The 19,913-nt window shown below is 32.3% G+C and overlaps 1 protein-coding gene across 2 annotated transcripts; it reads left to right on the top strand.

Annotated features, from left to right (window-relative positions):
- The first annotated feature begins 11,401 nt into the window (after positions 1-11,401).
- LOC111280334 (auxin response factor 6-like) lies at positions 11,402-19,597 on the top strand. Of its 2 annotated transcripts, none has more exons than XM_022867605.2 (14): positions 11,402-12,503; positions 13,199-13,311; positions 14,618-14,716; positions 14,799-14,855; positions 14,939-15,094; positions 15,173-15,257; positions 15,550-15,640; positions 16,101-16,265; positions 16,358-16,480; positions 16,787-16,862; positions 16,978-17,125; positions 17,294-18,459; positions 18,658-18,848; positions 19,117-19,597. In XM_022867605.2, exons 1-14 carry the CDS (start codon positions 12,461-12,463, stop codon positions 19,313-19,315), a joined length of 2,712 nt encoding a protein of 903 aa, XP_022723340.1. In that variant the 5' UTR covers positions 11,402-12,460; the 3' UTR covers positions 19,316-19,597. The 2 variants fall into 2 exon arrangements, with proteins under 2 accessions (XP_022723340.1, XP_022723339.1); XM_022867604.2 differs by having other exon boundaries at positions 13,190-13,311.
- Positions 19,598-19,913: the final 316 nt, after the last annotated feature.

The following is a 19,913-nucleotide window of genomic DNA, read 5'->3' as shown; positions in this document are numbered from 1 at the left end:
TCATTTACAAGGCTTGAAGAGAATCCAAAAAGGACCCAGACCTAGAATATTCGGTGATCAAGTATTTTCTTCTTCCATTATCCTTCTTGAGCTATGGTATTTACACACTTTCAAAAGTTTTTGCTACTTCATTCAATTGAAAAAACAGAGTCCCATCAGCTTCAGCTCCTGTTCACCCCAAAGTTTAAAAAGAAAATGGCCAAAAATGTCGAGTCTTCGAGCATTGATCTGGTCAAAAGCTTGCCTTCCTATAACCTGATTAAAATTGCAAGTTGCTGGAAAAAAGTGCAGCAAGTGAGGCAGCCCATACATGGTTTCTTTCACACAAATTTGTGGTTTAGGTTATAAACCCATTCATCCCATTTCCTAACCCATTTATGTTTGAATTTGCAGCCTTTGGTGCAAGTTGGAAGATATGCTGACTCAAGTTAAAAGCAAATTATTTGTTATTATATACTTTTTTGCAAAAACTCGTGTAGGTTTATAATCATCTTTTAAACAATATTCAAAACAATATATATTTTTTTTATCAATTTTGAATTGCAAACTTTTTATTAAAAAAATCTAATCCCATGTAAAGAGAAAGATCATTAGGGCTAGAGCCCCATTTCAGAATTAAAATCATAATTTATCTTATGTAAGCAGGATATTCCCACTCGTCTCCACATTTCAAAGTTGGGAGTGTTTCTTTTTGGCCCTAGTGACTTCCAGAGAAGCTGTCCCCCCAACTACCTTAATTTATTCCCCTCTGTCCCACACCATCTATCTTGATGCCTATGCAAGATCTTAAAAGTTCTTTACAAAATTTTTTAAACTGTTCACTCTGTCAATGCAACAAGTAATCTACTCCAAATTTTTTAATTATCATCCCCACATAGAAATTAGTAAAATTTTTTAATATTCATTGTTCTCCATTTATTTAACAATTTCTGTAAGAAGAAAATCTGCAGAGATTAGTTTAAACAAACCCATATTTTATGTGCACTTGATTTGATGTAAGTGTTTCAAAAGTGGTCCCTTTGCATAATATTGCATTAATTGATTCTTAATCAAGACTTTAAATATTCTATTGTGAAGATCAGAATCTCTACATACACTTCAAAGATCCAAAAACAATTTCATAAAGCCGAGAAATCTAGTATTCCCACAAGAGGATGAGAAATAAATAAATGGGTAGTGATTATTTTTTACTTTTTTTTTAAAGTACTTCATATTCTTTGCAGAAATTTATTGTTACATTAAAAACATTTGCATGTTTGGTACATCATTTCACAATGGGTGGTTCTTCTTTTCTTTGGCTTTTAATTAAAGGTTCAGGAACTTTTGAAATGATGCAAAGATTTTGGCCAGAAGAATGGCATAGAATTTATGTTAGCCTTTAAGTTTAGGTGTTCTCACAACTTTGCACTATTGCAATAAAATTGAGAGGTGTCGTGTCATTTGTTGATAGAGTATTACATTTTAAATTTCATTGATTATAATTCGAATTTTATTAATTTTTAATAAGAAAAAACAAAGTCAAGAGGATAAAATTTTGACTTGAAAAACATTTGGATTATTGTGGTTGTGGGCACAGTAGTTTTTTTCTTTTTTTCCTTTTTTTTTTTTCATTTTTAGCCTGGATAGAAATGATTAGAGGATGAGGCTGGTCAGCAAACAGCAGAATTAACACAAGTATGGTAATGAGTTTGCTCTTTTGTTGGAGACTCTGTCACCCAAAACATGATCAAGAAAAGATCCGAGGCTTTGTTGGTCTGCTTTCTTGCTCTTCTTGCCTCCCAATGCCCTTTGAAAAAAAAAAAAAAAAAGTTCAGACAAAAGCACAAACACAAAAACGAAACATCTGGTCAACCATGCTTGATTCTACATATGTTTGTGTCTCTCTTGCATTGTAAATATGCCTCTTGTTTAGAAGAAGGGAATTAGTCTAACCCCCCACCCCCTTTTGATTATTCTTATTATTAATCATTATTAATGACACTTTCAACATCAATCACCCATGCTGTCATTAAACATTAAACATAATTAAACACAATGGGCTCCACATTAATCAATCTATTATATTGCCTCTCCACTCTCCATTATTGTCGTTTTCTTGTTGAACTTGTCCTATATATATATAACTATATATTTGACTAATACTAATACAAAGGAAATCTTGGTTGTTAGAGAATTAATTAAGATTACAACACTTAAGTTCAAGTGTCGCTTTCAATGTTGGGATCAAGAACTAAAAAGATGTTTGAAAGTTTCATTAATCATCAGTTGCGGCGCATATTTCGTCTAATTAGAGACGTGCACCCATTCGAGGGTCGGTGTGCATGGTGATTAGGGCAACCATAACATATTGTTAAACAGTAATTTGTCCAAAATTATGTCAGTCTAATCTTCACTAAGTTCCAACTTTGGCCATCAGCAAAAGCCAGGGCTGGTTTCTTGGATACATCCGCTACCTGAATCAATACATCAAAGTATATGCTTCTGTCTGACAAGTCAAAAAGCATGAGGAAAAAATACACAATTATTGTTTTTGTTTGATTTAGAACCTACCTATTGTCACTGAAAACTACAGTATACTGTATCAGAAAGCAAAGGTTACTTGAACCAAGAGGCAACATATCCCATTTAGGGTTTCAAAAGAAAATTAACCCTAGATATAAACCTGGAAACAAGCATGATTTAAGAAATTTTAACTGAAAGTAGGGCATGGATTTAAAAGGATTGTGGCTAGCCATGCTTCAAACAGACCTGAGAGAAGGAAATTAATCATTGGTTTCTTTTTATCATCCCCTTATGAAGGAATATGTTCTGAAATATGGTTAATTTCTAGTTTCTGATAGTGATAATTATTATTCTGTCATAGAAGGAAAGGGTTTCCTTCCTTGCACAGGTGCAGAAGCTGAAGTTACATGTATCCAACATCCTAAAGCATATTATTATATATATAGCAGATTTAGATGCACTGAATTGCTTAGGAGTCAAGCTATAAGCACATGCACTGCCCTCAACTTGCTTGGATTGCTAAAATTCAAAATTCATTTTTAATGACATATAACTAACTTTATTATTTTAAATTATTCAAAATCTAATCATATTCATTTACGAAATTAAAAATTTAATATTCGATCAATAGATTACACGATTGATGGCATATTTCAAATGATTTAACTTTATTTTTTGTTCTTAGGTTTTGCAAATTTTTTAAGTGGTTTGATTTTCTTCATTCTTTGCCATATTTGAGAGCATGTGTATTATTTGCCTATATTTTTTTATTAACAATATCATGCATGTATTGCGTATGCTATGCTAGTTGGGCTGAGATAAAATTAGCCTAACATTAGGGCATGGGCTGAGATCATAAGACCAATGGTGAAAGTTTGTAGCCATCATTCAAAATGATCAAGCAAATATCACTCCTTCAATGATAAATTCATGTATTCATTACTAGAGATAAAGTGTATACATTTTATCAAATGATAAAAAATAAATAAATAAAAAGTTTTTTTTTTTTTTTTACAAATTTCATTTGTAAAATTTAAAAATTTCACTGACAATGAATAAAATTATTTTTCATAATAATAATAATAAGGGTGACTTTAAAATTTTTCTTTCTTTTTGGCCAAATTCAAAACTATCATTAATTCTATTAGGAATAATGCAACCGATAAGAATACTTATCTTGATAATTCAATATTAAAGATTAAATTGAATCACAAAAGAACATATGACCCATCAAAAATGAATTTTTCTTGTCATTTTTTTTTTCTTTCATACAATTAGAACATAAATATCACATTATCAAAATAAAATATTAGTAGAAAGCCTAAAGAAAATGGGTACATTAATTTTATTTTATTCATTAGTACTAATTTTCAATACATTTATTTTTTTTATTTACAAATTTGAGATCTATAGTTACAAAATGAATCTCATTTATATGAACGATAATTTTAAAATTTTAATAAAAAAATAACAACAAAAGCTCAATTTAAAAAAAGAAAAAACAATAAATACAAACTCCCATGACCATTATTCATTGCCACTAAAAAAAATATATTTGAGTACAAATATTATTAAAATAAAATAAATTTTATTTATAATAGTATGGAACGTAATATTAGAAAATGTTACTGCCAGTAAATGGTAAAGAGCCGAGATGTTAATGGGGAAGCGAGCGGGCAAGACGAGGCGAGAGCCGGGCAGCAGGGGACGACCAAATCCAGAGCTACAAACATGGATGGACCCCACAAATCTATGCTGTGAGCTGTAGCTTTTTTGACATCTTTTGCTTTTTCCTCTCTCTGTGTACTACTATTAAATAGTGAATGCCCTTAAAAAAATGGATGATTCATATTACTAGAATTTTACAAAAAAAGTTATAAAAATGAAATTTTTTTTATAAATGATATATAAAATTCATGCTCAATAATTATGTTAAGCAGCAGCGTTTTAATTTTCAGTCATCACTCTTGATTTCAAAACAAATAATTATTTATTTAATTAATCACATCATTATATAAAAATACAAAATTTTAAATCAAATTTGTGCATTCAAGATTAATATAATAATAAATTATTTAAAATTTTAAATAAAAATATTTATTATTAAATATTTTACGCCCCATCGATCCACAAAGGTTCTCCACCCTTTTAATTTTATCTTAATATGCTATTTTTATTTTTTTTAAATGAAATTAATTTTATTTCAATTATTGGTGATTGGTTTTTTTTTTTTTGGGGCTCAACGTGCATGGAATTTACGTGGGCTGCCATGGGTCGGCGTTAGTTCTTGATGCAGACATAAAATATCTTAGCCTCTTTAAAAAAAATAAAAAAAAAAAACAAAATAATATAACATGAATGAAATTGGAAAAAGTTTGATATGGGCCGACTTTCATTGATAGACATTTCGCTGCTTTTTGGTTCCTAAATCCTAGGTTTTAGGCTCATCATAAAAGGTTGGATTCAAATTAAAAATGTCACAAGTAAAAGGCAAAATGTAACGTATATCAATGCTATGATTCCTTTTAATAAAGTTAGAGTTTGATCTTTCTTTCCACCTTTTTTTTTTTAGCAAGATTACTTTATTTAAAAAAAAATCATACGAGATTAAGAAAAATAATTACAAATTATGATATTTAAATTTTAAAATTTAAAATTATTATGTTATCGTTTAAAAATAATTATATAAATTAATAAAATTAAAATTGAAATTCAATAAATTACTTTATTTTTGTACCTTCCAACAAATACCTATTTCGAATGTACAATATTAATGTTGATGCTTATGCTTCAACCATCGTTCATTTGTTCCAATAGTTGGAACAATCTTTTCAAAAACTTCAAGCATCAAACGTTGCATTCAAAAAGATTGATTTATTTATTTTTTTCTCCTTTAACGCATCGCATAAAATTGATAGCTCATTGAAAATGGGACACGATCTTTCATAGTCTTTTATGTCAAAAACTAGGTATGGACAAAGCTTTGCATATAATAATCGAAAAGATAATTACAGATTATTTGTTATTTTTTATAAATTTATCATGTGGTTCCCACAACTTTTTTCTTTTGATTCCCAATCTACCAAACGAAGTCGCCTTCCATGATTTCCATGATTGGAGTTATATTTGGTCCCTCTTGTGATTTTCAGTAGATTTTTTTTTTTCCTTATCCTAAATTCCATTCTCAATCTTGAAAAATCTTGAAACCCCCAAAAATATCAGTGGTTTGTGAATGGAAACACGTTTCAACATCTTTAATTTTTAACCATAAAAATAGACTTAAACTTATCATATTCATTGTATCTATATACCTCAAACAAAAATGCGGGCCTGAAATTAATTTGAGGATGAAAAGTATTAGTTTAAAAGAGCATAAATAATAGCATTATTTTTATAAAAATAATTATATATATTATTAATAAAAAATTGATGTAAATGATTAAAATTTAGAGTTTAGATATAACGTATTTAAAAAAAAAATGTATACATTTGTATTAGATATGTTTTTTATTTTGTAGGTCCAATATTCTCTTAGGAATGTTAGACACTTTAAGAAAAAAGATGAAATGCCACTGAATTAGTGCCCTCTAATCTTTGACCGTAACACAAGATGATTTACCTTTTGACTTCATCATGATTCTCGTTAACAAGCGTAGGGACCGGGAAAAGAAAAAAGTGTCATTTTCTTGGACTCCTTTTTTCACCAAAAATTTCCATAAAGAAAAAAAAGGAAGAAAAATGCAACAAAGAGAAAATTGGGGGAAAAAAAAAAGACAAGTGGCTTTTCTTAATATTTTATATATTATTGAAAAGGATTAAAAAAGCAATAGAATTCAAGAAGCAAAATATTATAGTAAAAAAAAAATATTGCTATGATTAAGAAAATGATTAGGGCTTGAAAGGGACATGGTTTCTACTCTAACTTTATTTGTGGGTTTTTTCCACCATGGGTTCTTGATAAGTTAATATTTAAATGACTTAGGCTCCATTTTGAACCATGGTGAGAGCATTTTAATCGAGTTAAAAGATATATCATATGATTAAATTTTAATCAAAATATATAATTAAATTTTGGTGGTCATAATGGGATTTAATTATGAAATTCCAAGAGGTCCAATTTCATTCTAATACATGCACTAATAATTATTTAACAATTCTTTAAAAATCCTAGAATCTAGTCATTTTAATGGAGGAATATCACAAATCTTCTAGCCTCTAGGTTGAAAAGCCAAATTAAAGCTTCTAGTGGAACTAAAAAACCCCAATGCTTGTTATATGCTAAATCTTCCCCAACCCCACTGTATATACAAAAATTTAATCCCTAGCCTTTGCCTTTGGACCCCTTTTTCTTCTTTACTTTTTTTTTTTTTTTTTTGTGAAAGTTTGGAAGGGGAATAATTTGAATCAAGAATCTCTTTTCTTAAAAGGGAGGTTTGGCACTAGATTTAGTTAATTATTCCTCTTTTTTGACAAATTTTAATCTAATATATTTATATATGGATATTAGATTAAGTAATCATAATAGTCATGAGTTGATTTTACACCTCCCCCAAAGTAAAGATGTGTGTATATTCTTACAATAAAAGTTAACTCTATAATTTTACTAGACAAGAGGTTTAGGGAAATTAAAATATTAGTAATGTTAATGAATGATGTCTAGTTTCAAAATTTTACATTCTTAGATTGTTATAAAATTTAATTTAATTAATTTATATAATTATTCTTAAAAAATAATATTTAACAGTAGAAGTGAATAATTGATCAGTTTGATCAATTCAATTTGAAAAAATCAATAATTAATTTAATCAATTTTTATTTAACAAATAATTAAATTGATCAAAAATTTTTAAATAAATAATTATAACCGAATCGATCAAAATCGATTCAATTTGATCGGTTTGATTAAATAAACAAAAAAATTTTTATTATTTTTTCATATTATGAATAATTATTTAATCATAAATTTAATTCAATAAAACTTAAACTTAAATATCATTTAAACTAAATCACTAAAGAATTTAATAATTTTAACAATATTTTAAAAGAAAAAAAATACTCATCTTAATTTTTTTAATTTTACTTATTAAAAAATTGATTAATTCAATCAGTTTGATTATTAATTTTAAAAATAAAAAATCGATCGAATTAATTAATTTAATCAATTTAAAAAATTAATTATAGCCAAAACTTTATACACTGAACCAAATCAACCAAAATCACTTAATTTCGATCAATTTAGTTGATTTAAACTGACTTTTGCTTATTTCTATCTAATAAATCTAAAATTTAATTAAATCTCAATATTTTTAAATCTTTTTTTATTCTCAAATTACGATTTGTTTGTACCAAAAAATATTTTCATACTCAAGATTTTGGTGATTACTCCAGACTACAACTATAAATCAGGATTAATATACATTCTAAAAAGGATCATTAGAAGGGTAGCAATTAACTATACCGACCCTTTTACTTATAGTAACAAACTCCATTTTTAAATGTTGTAAAGTTAATATAGTCTACTCTCATCTCATCTTATTGCATTATCGGAAGTGGGGAGAATTGCAAAATTTAAGAAATTAATTTTAGACGCACGTGTCGCTAGCTGGTACATGTGATACTTAAAAGGAAATGTAATACAAAAGTTTGGTTTATGTCTACGTGCATGGTTGCGTTTAAATCATGGCACCATTACACCTTAATGAAAGTAACATTAATGTAGGGTTTCATAATTGGACCAGCTAAGTTCCCCTAATCAAGGTTGGGAGAAAGACAAGCCATGTTTAATTACTGAAATGGGAAGTTTGCTGAGAGATGAAGAAAAAAAAATCGCAGTAATGTTTCTTTATTTGCGTGAGGCAATAGAGCTTTGGTAGTAAACCGGAAGTGGGAACCATGTGATTTTTTTTATTTGCAATTTGATAAAAATATATAATGAATGATTTAAAGGCATATCCTCATCCTTGTAATGGAAAAAAATAATGGTGGCCAAACCTCTAAGCCAGTTGGGAAGTTCCTGCCAAATGAACATTAATTGAGAGATCAACCCAACTCAATGTGGGTCAGGCAAATATTTACTGGTTTTTGTGCGTGATAATTTATTATGACGACGATGATGATTCTTTTTTATTTCAGATCTTCCTAGTGTATTTTTTTTAATGGATTGCTAGAAAATATAGTTGCAAAGGTAAGGATGGAATTTCAATCCGTACTCATTAAATTTTAATTTTATCTGATTTTATAAGATTAATTTTTTATTAATTGAGATTAGATTTTAGGTAATTTCATTGACCTGACTTGAGTATATAAAAAATATTTTTTTTTATTAAATTAATTTTATATTTATATATTTATTAAATTATATATATTTAAAAATAATATTTTATTAATTTTATATTATATTAATTACGATTTTATATAATAATAAATCAAATTAAATTTAAATATTAAAAATATAAAATTAAGTTAGATTCAAAACGAACAAAAAAAATTCGTCCCAATTCATTATCATCTCTATGCAAAAGGTACTAAAATAGGACACATATAAAATCTTTTTACATTCACGTACGAAGCGGTTATTATTTTTATTATGGATATCCATGCATTATTGATACCCACCAGATGAAATTAACCCCACTTGTTTGGATTTTAAATTGTAAAATTAAATTTGTATATTTTAAGTTTTACAATTTATACCATGGGAAGATACCTGGACCCTTAATAATACATAATGGATTGAAAAGATCTAGGTTCCATGATTTGTCTTGAAAAAAAATTTATTTTCTCTGATCTAATACTGAATTATTGATACCCACCTCATGAAATTATTGAGGTTTAGTCATAAGTTTATGTAATTTTTTTTTGGTAGGAATTAGGAAACTTTATGCAATTAATAGAACATTATATATCTATACAATCTTATATAATCATGAGTAATTATGCTTTTAATTAAGTCTTAAATTGTACTAGTTGGCTTCAATTATACATTTAGCATTTTTTGTATGTAGTATTACACAAGAAATTATAATTTAAAGATAAAAAAATAAATTGTATATGTAATTATTTGAATAAAAATTTTTTAAATGTCATATGATTTTAAAAATAATTATATAAATAAACTAAACTAAAGTCCGAATTCATAGCAAATCTAGTTCTCAAGCATATATTCCTGTGAACCTTTAAAGTTTTCTAATTTTAAATGCACTTTTGAACTGGCAACTGGCAAGTTGTTGGATTTTCCTGAACATCATTTAACCTATGAAAATTATCTTCAATAAAGCACTGCCAGTGTTTCAAGATAAGAAGCATCAATCTTTGCAACTTGGAAAATCATATAATTATTTTAATATATTTTCTTTTTCTTTTTTTGCCAAAATCTTTAACATTTAGGAGATGAGTAATTTCACAAACCCTACAAGGAGATAAATACATGCTAAACATTATAAAAGTAGCAGAAAAAATTCAGGAAATGAATGAGAAATTTCACAAAGTTTGAATATTTTGATATGGTCTATTATGGGATGCTTAGATATGGATCAAGATTCCTAGAAAAAGAAATGTCAGCTCAAACTGGATTATCTTAATTGAAGAAATGGAAGGTTCCTCAAAAATACCACAAAGCTGACAACAATCTTTCTAACTAACCATGCATGAAAGGAAAAAATCAGAAACAAATTGTTTTTCTTGACTGGATGGACCCTATGAAAGGATGTAATCCCTCCTTGAGTTTAAATGAGATGGACCCTAAACTCATAATAATTTCCCTAATAATGCCACCACAAATAGTACATTTTCATGGTTTGATTGGATCCAATCATAGAAAAAAATTTGTAAATATCCATCTTATCACATTTCTCTATATATATATATATTTAAAAGAAACCGTCTCCAATAATAAAAAAAATTATAATTATTAAGATTTAAACTTTAAATTTATTATGTTAAATGTTATTTTTTAAAAATATTTTTATCAATTTAATATTTCGGAGCATCGATGAATCGAAATTGAGAAAAAGAACATGCTATTGTCAAATGTTCATAAAAGAAGTGCCTAACATGGTACTACTTTTCTAATTCTTGCAAAGGAGCCATCCCTATCCATTATAAGAATACAAACACTAATTTCATGTGAATAATTGAACCTAAAATAAATGTTCCTCTTTATCTTATCCATGGTTTAATACTACTCATTCATCAATCACCATCACCTCATTTTTCTTAAAAAAAATTTTGGCTTATGATGCTATAAAGATAAACTATTCATGCCACTTCCACTACGTTGGACTTTGCAGTTGGGCTTCTATGTAGGCCTTCTGCATTTAGAAAGCTCACTAGCTCATGATCAATGATTCTCTCAATCATTTCACAGAAATGATGTTATACAATATCAGTAAATTAAATAATAATAATATTTTATAAAAAATTAATTTTAAAATTTTAAAAATAAATATATTTATATTTGATGTAGTTTTAAAGTGTAAATACTATATAACATTTACTGACAAACATCAAACATAAATTTAAAATATATTTAAAATAAATTTTTTTTGAAATGTTATTATATAATTCGTAATGCTGCAAAAGTAAAATTCTTATGATGTATCAGAAAAATTACTACTAGTTGAGAGAAAAAAAAAATGGTGAATAGAAAATGGTTCCTTAGTAATTGTTCAAGTATTCAAGGGCAATTTAATCACCTCCAAAAAACCCTTCCCTGTATGAAAAATAATCTGACAATTTCTCTCTCTCCGGACACTTTTTCTTTGCTCATATTTTTTTTTTCACTGATGTATAAAAAAAGACAGCCCATAAAAAAAACGACGGTTGCGTGTTCATTGGTTGGAGGAGCAAAACAACAGTAGAAAGAGAGAAAGAAAAGCAAACCGCAAAGGTAAAGAGCAGTGAATGGTACAAAGTAGTAAGCAGCAGAGAACTCTCTCCTTCTCTCTCCCACTAGTCGGCACTCAGCATCAGACCACCATGATTTCCATTACTGGAAACAAAAAGAGCCCCAGCCCTTAGAATCCAGTACCTTAAAAACCAGTAGAGATTTCTAAATCTTTAAAATCCTCAACCATAGATATAATAAAACATATATTCTTCTGCAAAATATCTATAAATACCCAACACCTCTTTTGAACACAGTTGGACTGCACAAAGTAGAGAGAGAAAGCTTTGAGAGAAGAAAACCCATCTGCATGAGTAATAATAATAGTACTATATGGTTCTTATAGCTTGTACACTTTGAATCATTTTTTTTTTGGGTTTGTGAGTGAGAACAAAGATCTGGGTTTTCTTTGTTAAAAAAGAAACTTATTGATGAGAGGTTTGAAAAATCGTTATCTTTCAAGCTGAGATCTGTTGGGTATTTTTTGCTTGCTGGAGTTAGTGGTTACTAGCTTCAAGGAACTCAAAAGAAAAAGCTGGTGTTTTTGTTCACACTTTAAGGATCAATAGTATTTGTTTTTGGGAGGTGAAATGTGGGGCTAAAGTGTTGGAACATAACACAAAAAAGATTATGTTGTTGTTTTAGCATTAAGGTTGTGGTTCAAGAGAAGAACACTTGGGGGTTTTTGGGTGGAGAAGAAGAAGATAGGAGGCGGATGAGGCTGAAAGCAATTGTCTTTTGTAGTAAAACCGGTTTCGGTTGAAACAAAAAAAGGCAAGAACTCTTGGGGTTGGGGCTTTTTGTTTTTGTGTTGTTTTTAAAATCTCTTCTTTGACGGGTGAATTGTCAGCTTTTTTTTTTTCTCAATTGGAGCTGGTTCTTGTTAAGGCATGGTGTTTCTTGTGGAGAGAAAGGAGTAAAAAGAAGGGTATTTGATTGTGCGTGTCCTTGTTTGGAGGATTTAGGTGCTTAATTGGTGTGGTTAAAGGAAGGGTTTTTGGGGTGGGGAATCTTTTTCTTGAGGGTCTAAACTTGGGACTTAAAGGTATTGTTAAATTTATTCAGAAAAAAAAAATGAAGCTTTCTTCAGCTGGTTTCAATCCCCAAACTCAGGAAGGTATGCTTCTTTGTTGCTGTTTCTCTCCTTTTTGCCTCCTCATTTTTCTAAGGATTAGATTGAGTTTCTTGGGAGAGTTGAAGGGGGATAAAACGTGGTTGTAGAATTTTGGATGTCTATTGGCTTTGTTTGTGGCTTGAGAAAATGTAGGAAAAGCTGAAACCTTAAAATGTTAAACCCCAGATCACTAACTCCAGTTTATTTGGATTTCCCAAGTCTCAAATGCGAAGCCACAGTAGGATAGCCCAATTCCTTTTGTTTGTTTGATTGAATCTTTATTAATTCATTTCTTTTTTTTTTTTAATTTTGCCCGGGGTGAAGAAGTTTTCAAATTTTTTTCAACTTTGATTTCATCCACCGTTTTCTCTATGACAAGCTGAGGTTCAATATGGTAAATGTCTTACTGAATTTGTGTCTTTTTCACGTCGTATGTGGGTTTTGTGTTGTGTGTGTGTGTGGGTGTGTGTGTGTGTGTTATGATCAAGCGTTATTTTGGAGTTTAATGCATAGTTGCATACCCATATTTGTTGAAGTTTGGAATTTTTATGTTTTGGCATCCTTTGATCTCTAGATGACATTTTTAATTCACTAATTTGGGGTTTGTAATCAATTTAAGTTCAGTTTCTTCATTTCTTTTTTTCTCTCTTTTACTTTTGTTGAAGTAGTTTTACTTTAATGCAAAATAGACTTTGCAGGAGAGAAGAGAGTTCTGAACTCTGAACTTTGGCATGCATGTGCGGGTCCTCTTGTTTGTCTACCTCCGGTCGGAAGTAGGGTTGTTTATTTCCCACAGGGTCATAGTGAACAGGTTAGTATGCTTGGATTTGGGTTTAGCTTGTTCTTAATAATGAATTTTAAGCAGATTTTGTTTACTGCAGATGTTATGTGTGTATCAACTTGCGTTTGCTTCATGAAGAATAAATTATGAATATTGTTTCACTATCTTGGCCAAGGAAAAAGTCAAAAAGTTATTTTGCATCATATCATCATTACTGCCCTTTTCCTATTAATTTAAAAGTGTAAATAACGTAAGGGTGATCTTCAAATGTCTCTTTTTAGCACCAAATACAATTTTAGGGTATGGCCATTTGCGCGATCAAACCTTCCTGACTCCTACTCTTCAGCTTTTTTTGTTACCAGAGTTGATGCTCCAGTAGATCTTACTGGACTTGAGTTTTATACCATACCTTATCCTTTTTTACCCTGTTGGCCTTTTTTTAATAACAATTTCAAATCAAGTTTTATTGTTGTAATATGGAGGGAGGTTTATATTTCTGGAAAGTTAAACCAGAATTTTTTGCTGGTCTGGAATTTTGTATAATTTTCCCATATTGCTTTCCTATCAGACTCTTATGCCAACATTAAAAACTTGCAATATTCATGGATTGGTTGCTGCAAATACCTGGGAAACCGAGATGGTTGATCCCCAACCTTTACAACCCACCTTGTGAGGGTAGACCATGGATGGCTGTTGTTCATGGTTGCTATGAAAAAAAAAAGTTTGTCCTATGTGGTGGGAACCATTGGTTATTTCATTTTAAAATGCTTGTCGGGCCATGGATCATAGGGAATTGTGTCAAATTAAACCTGGTTGAACTAATGTAATGTCTGTATTGAGTGATAATCCTTGCTTTTGTGAAGGGTGCTTTCACTCTTTGGTGGAGCTGGAATGGCTTTCTTCCAGAGTTTTAGTCTACTCTGGTGTTTATGCTGTATGATATATATCCTGTTAATTATGTTGGTTCTTTATATTTAAACTTTGAAAACTATTTTCTTTTTGCCAAGGATTGGTATATAAGTACATATTTGACTAATAATTGCTGATTATTAGTCCTGTACTTTTGTTATACGTGTGCAGAGCATGTTTCAAACACATACGTTTTATGTAAAACTCTTTTGAGACAACTTAAGGTGTTGATAGTGATCTCCCCTTTCTCTGTATTGTGTTTTGCTCTGTGCCTGACTGTATCTTAGAGTCATCAGCATATCAAATATATTGGTTGAAATCATTAATCTGGTTCCTTACAAGTATGGTGGTTCATTCTATTTAATTAGACATCATATCAGTAACCAAACAAGCTTTTTGACGCATATATTGGTGGTTTTCTTTGTAGGTAGCTGCATCAACCAACAAGGAAGTGGATGCCCACATACCTAACTATCCAAGCTTACCTCCACAACTTATTTGTCAGCTTCATAATGTCACCATGCATGTATGGCTTGTTTAGTTTGGTTTTCTGATGCTTTATCTTCCTATAGACTTGTCTCTGAAGCCTAAAAATTTGTCAACTTCAGGCAGATGTTGAGACAGATGAAGTATATGCACAAATGACCTTGCAGCCTCTGAGTCTGGTATGCTATCTTTTCTGGGTTCTCATTGTGATTTTGTCAGTCTTTTTTATTGCTTCAAGCATTGAAGATTACTTTTTCTACAGCAAGAACAAAAGGAGGCTTACCTACCCGCAGAATTGGGCACTCCCAGCAAACAGCCCACAAACTATTTCTGTAAAACATTAACAGCCAGTGACACAAGCACTCATGGAGGGTTCTCTGTTCCTCGCCGAGCAGCTGAAAAAGTGTTTCCTCCACTGGTAAACTGTTGCCACTATAAGTGTTGATGTCTTTTCACAGTGTTTTATTTCTAATTTTATGCTATTGATTGCCTGCAGGATTTCTCCCTGCAGCCTCCAGCTCAAGAGTTGATTGCAAGGGACTTGCATGATAATGAATGGAAATTTAGGCATATATTTCGGGGTTTGTTTATAAGAATCCCCTTTTGCTCTTCAAATATGGATCTTTTTCGCAAGGAATGCAATTCTTAGCTTCATATGCCTTTGTAAAGTTGTAGAGAAATGCATTTTAACTTATCATTTGTGCTGAAGACGTCATCAGAAACCTTCACTTAGACAATTGGCACTCCTTAATTATAATTGTCGCTACTGTTGATTATCTGTCATGTATGCCATATGGAGGTTAAATTCCCACCATCAAATTGCCCTAAGAGTAAATTGTACTTAGCTTACAATCATTGACATGTACCATGCAGGCCAGCCCAAAAGGCACCTCTTGACAACAGGATGGAGTGTATTTGTAAGTGCTAAAAGACTAGTTGCGGGTGATTCAGTGCTTTTTATCTGGTAGGTATCTGGCTTGTCTTCCATTTTAGCGTGCTTCCACTTGCATCAGAACAGAGTGGATTTAGATTTGTCTAGCATTCTCATGTCCAAAATGGATAATTCAAGCTGTTCTTTAGCTGAAGTTTGCATTCTTGCTTGCAAAAACATTTTTTTCTTGAGAATTACAGCTATGGTACTTTTTTTTTCCTTCTTTTCTCAGATGCTTAGCCAAAGAAACACTGATGAATTTCTATGAAAAAGCATGATATAATATTCGTTTTGGTACATGTCCATTAGCTGAGTTTTGGGGAACCATTTCTTCTCCTCACATGTTATGTGAAGGGTGCAGATATGGAGAATGCTCTCTCTATCTCTCTCTTGCTTTTTGCCTTTACTACAACTTTTTGTGGCTCTTTAAATTGCTTTTGTTGTAGATTGTTGGTATTTGATGCTTAAACCAACATTTGGGTTATTTTGACAGGAATGAAAAAAATCAATTGCTTCTTGGTATCCGACGAGCTAATCGACCTCAAACTGTAATGCCTTCATCAGTTTTATCAAGCGATAGCATGCACTTAGGGCTTCTTGCTGCTGCTGCTCATGCAGCTGCAACAAATAGCCGTTTCACTATATTTTATAACCCAAGGTATGGTGCCATTGCTGTGCATCTCGGTAATCATTAAAGTGTTCTGCTTAGTGATTTCTCAGCCCATCTAAACTTATTCTCCTTCAATTCAGGGCTAGTCCATCAGAATTTGTTATACCGCTGGCAAAATATATCAAAGCTGTCTATCATACTCGAGTGTCTGTTGGTATGCGCTTTAGAATGCTGTTTGAAACTGAGGAATCAAGTGTTCGTCGGTAAGTTTCAAACCCTTTAACTTTTAATGGTTGATTCTTGCTGTATAAAGTAGCTTTCCTTGCAAACGAATTAGATTATCATTCTTTTAACAGTGGCTTGATGTCTGACGGGCTTTCCTTACAAAAGGATTAAATTGCAGCTAGTACTCTGTTGAAGTTAGATCTGTTGTTTCATTTATGCACTTTCCTAATGCCTTTTTTGATCATCTAACAGATCACTTTTCTCTTTCTTTGTTCTGTGTCCCATCTTGTATGTTTACTTGTGAACATTATGGACTTTGAATCTGATGGTTGTGCATTTCCCAGATACATGGGCACTATAACTGGCATAAGTGACTTAGATCCTGTTCGGTGGCCAAATTCACATTGGCGATCAGTCAAGGTGTGTTGAGAATGATTGCCTTTATCATTTGTTTATTGAGAACCTTGCAGATTTGTTGTTTTAGATTTTCTATCTATGGTGATGAGACTTTGTGAAATTTAACTTGTTCATGCAGGTTGGCTGGGATGAATCAACAGCTGGAGAAAGGCAGCCAAGAGTTTCCTTGTGGGAGATTGAACCATTGACAACATTCCCCATGTATCCATCTCCATTTCCTTTAAGGCTTAAGAGACCATGGCCACCGGGATTACCTTCTTTCCATGGTATGCTAGTCTGCTGCTATATCTGTGGCTGTGAAGCTTCAACTACCTGCTTTACTTCTCTTATCTCCTCTCTGTCTAATTTGAACATAAAAAAGGTTATTTCTTTTTATTTGTAAGTAATTCTTTAACATTTTTATTCTTTTTAATTTGACTTGCTCTTGCTCTTAGGCATCAAGGATGATGATCTAGGCATGAATTCTCCATTTATGTGGCTACGTGGAGATGCAGATCGAGGAATGCGGTCTCTGAATTTTCAGGGGATTGGAGTTACACCATGGATGCAGCCGAGGCTGGATGCTTCCATGATGGGTTTGCAGACTGACATGTACCAAGCTATGGCTGCTGCTGCACTGCAAGAGATGAGAGCTGTGGATCCTTCCAAACCAGCAACTGCATCGCTTCTGCAATTCCAGCAACCCCAAAATCTACCCTGCAGGCCTGCTGCTTTAATGCAGCCCCAGATGTTGCAGCAGTCTCAGCCTCAGGCCTTTCTTCAGGGTGTTGAAGACAACCAGCATCACTCTCAGTCTCAGCCTCAGGCTCAGGCTCAAACACAGCCACATCTTCTTCAGCAACAACTGCAGCAGCAGAATTCATTTAATAATCAACAGCAGCCACAGCAACCACTGTCACAGCAACACCGGCAACTTGTTGATCATCAGCAGATTTCTAGTGTAGTGTCTGCCGTGTCACTGTATGCTTCAGCCTCTCAATCCCAGTCATCATCTTTGCAAGCCATATCTTCACTATGCCATCAACAGAGCTTTTCTGATTCAAATGGGAACCCTGTGGCCAGCCCTATTGTATCTCCTTTGCATAGTTTTTTGGGTTCTTTTTCCCAAGATGAATCGTCCAATCTGCCCAACTTGCCTGGATCCAACCCTGTAATAACTTCTGCTGCATGGCCCTCTAAGCGGGCTCCTGTTGAAGTTCTCTCATCTGGATCTCCACAGTGCGTTCTAACCCAGGTGGAACAGTTGGGGCCACCTCAGACAAACATGTCTCAAAATTCCATTTCATTGCCACCCTTTCCTGGCAGGGAGTGCTCGATAGACCAAGAAGGGGGTATCGATCCACAGAGCCATCTCTTATTTGGTGTTAATATAGAGCCTTCATCTCTTCTAATGCAAAATGGGATGTCAAGCCTTAGGGGAGTTGGCAGCGATAGTGACTCCACTACTATGCTCTTCTCTCCTAATTATATGAGTACTACTGGCACTGATTTTTCAGTTAATCCCGCAATGACACCTTCCAGTTACATTGATGAATCAGGATTCTTGCAGTCTCCATTAAACGTGGGCCAAGGAAACCCACAAACTAGAACCTTTGTTAAGGTCAGTTGCCTTTTGTTTGTAATATATATTTGTAGATTAATGAATTGGTTGGTTTTATGAGTTCAATTTGGTTTGTGAACTTTGGTTCTCCTTTACATGTTGCAAGTTTGATATGTTGGCAGTTTTGTTGTCCTTGTTTTTCAGATAAAATTATATTGATTCTTGGTAATTGATGTGAATATTTTTGCTATGGAACAGGTTTATAAATCAGGGTCCTTTGGGAGGTCACTTGATATCTCAAAATTCAGCAGCTATAATGAGCTGCGCAGTGAACTTGCACGCTTGTTTGGCCTTGAAGGCCAGTTGGAGGACCCTTTGAGATCAGGCTGGCAGCTTGTATTTGTTGACCGGGAGAATGATGTTCTTCTCCTCGGTGATGACCCCTGGCCGTAAGTTTCCATTCTGCTTACTATTATTGTATGGATATAATTTTGTCTCAACTTTAGGATGTATTTCGAGTTCTTTGGACCATTTAGCATATGAAATTGTTGCATTCTATCATAAAAATTCTTTTGACATGCACATATATGTAAACTTAGTGTGGTAAATTTCAACCCTTTTGGGTGCATGCATTTAAATCTATTTTGAGGTTCAACATGCTAACTTCTTCATTTTCTAATTCCGGACTTAATTCCCTTTTTTTCCCCCTTCCCCCAGGGAGTTTGTGAACAGTGTCTGGTGTATCAAGATACTTTCACCTCAAGAAGTGCAGCAAATGGGCAAACGAGGCCTGGAGCTTCTAAACTCTGTCCCAGTTCAGAGGCTCTCTAATGGCAGCTGTGATGACTATGTGAGCCGGCAGGACTCGAGAAATTTGAGCTCTGGTATTGCTTCTGCGGGGTCTTTGGACTACTGAACAATTTGACGGGTTAAGATACTGTTTTTCTCCTTTAATATTAGCGTCTCTTGCAACCCTTTTATAGTAGGTGGAAAGAGCTGCCTAACTCAAGCTTGAAGTTTTTATATATAAGCTAATACTGTAATTATAAGAGATTTTTGTCTCCTATGTTGTTGAAATATGTACAATCCATATTTATTAGGATTTCAATATTCGTGAAGCAAGCTGATGTTGAACAATTTTTGAAGTTTCCCAAGTTATAAAAGTTCCTATCTGGTATGAAATTGGATGGCTAGTAAATCCAAGAGCCACGTGATGGTCCTTATAGTTAAAAGTAGTTGTCAAAAACCAACCATTTCTGCGTTCCATTAGTGTGAAAATGGCCCCCCTTTTCTTGTTTTGTTCCAACTTCTGAAAAGTGAACACAAACCCTGCTTTCACTATCATCATCAGCTCATCAATCTAGAGCGTTTGTCAATATCCTAACTGAAGGGGAGACATATGCCATCGTTTCTGGCAGTCTCCTGTTTGATGAAAAGGAGACTAGTCCTTCAAACATATCCTGGTAAGAAAAAAAAGGTCGAGTGTCGGGGTTGTTTGAGGAGGGATAAATAAA

The sequence above is a fragment of the Durio zibethinus genome, chromosome 28, assembly GCF_047325235.1.
Source record: "Durio zibethinus cultivar Kanyao isolate XHJ-2024 chromosome 28, ASM4732523v1, whole genome shotgun sequence".
NCBI lineage: Eukaryota > Viridiplantae > Streptophyta > Magnoliopsida > Malvales > Malvaceae > Durio > Durio zibethinus.
This window is presented reverse-complemented; position numbering and strand designations above follow the sequence as displayed.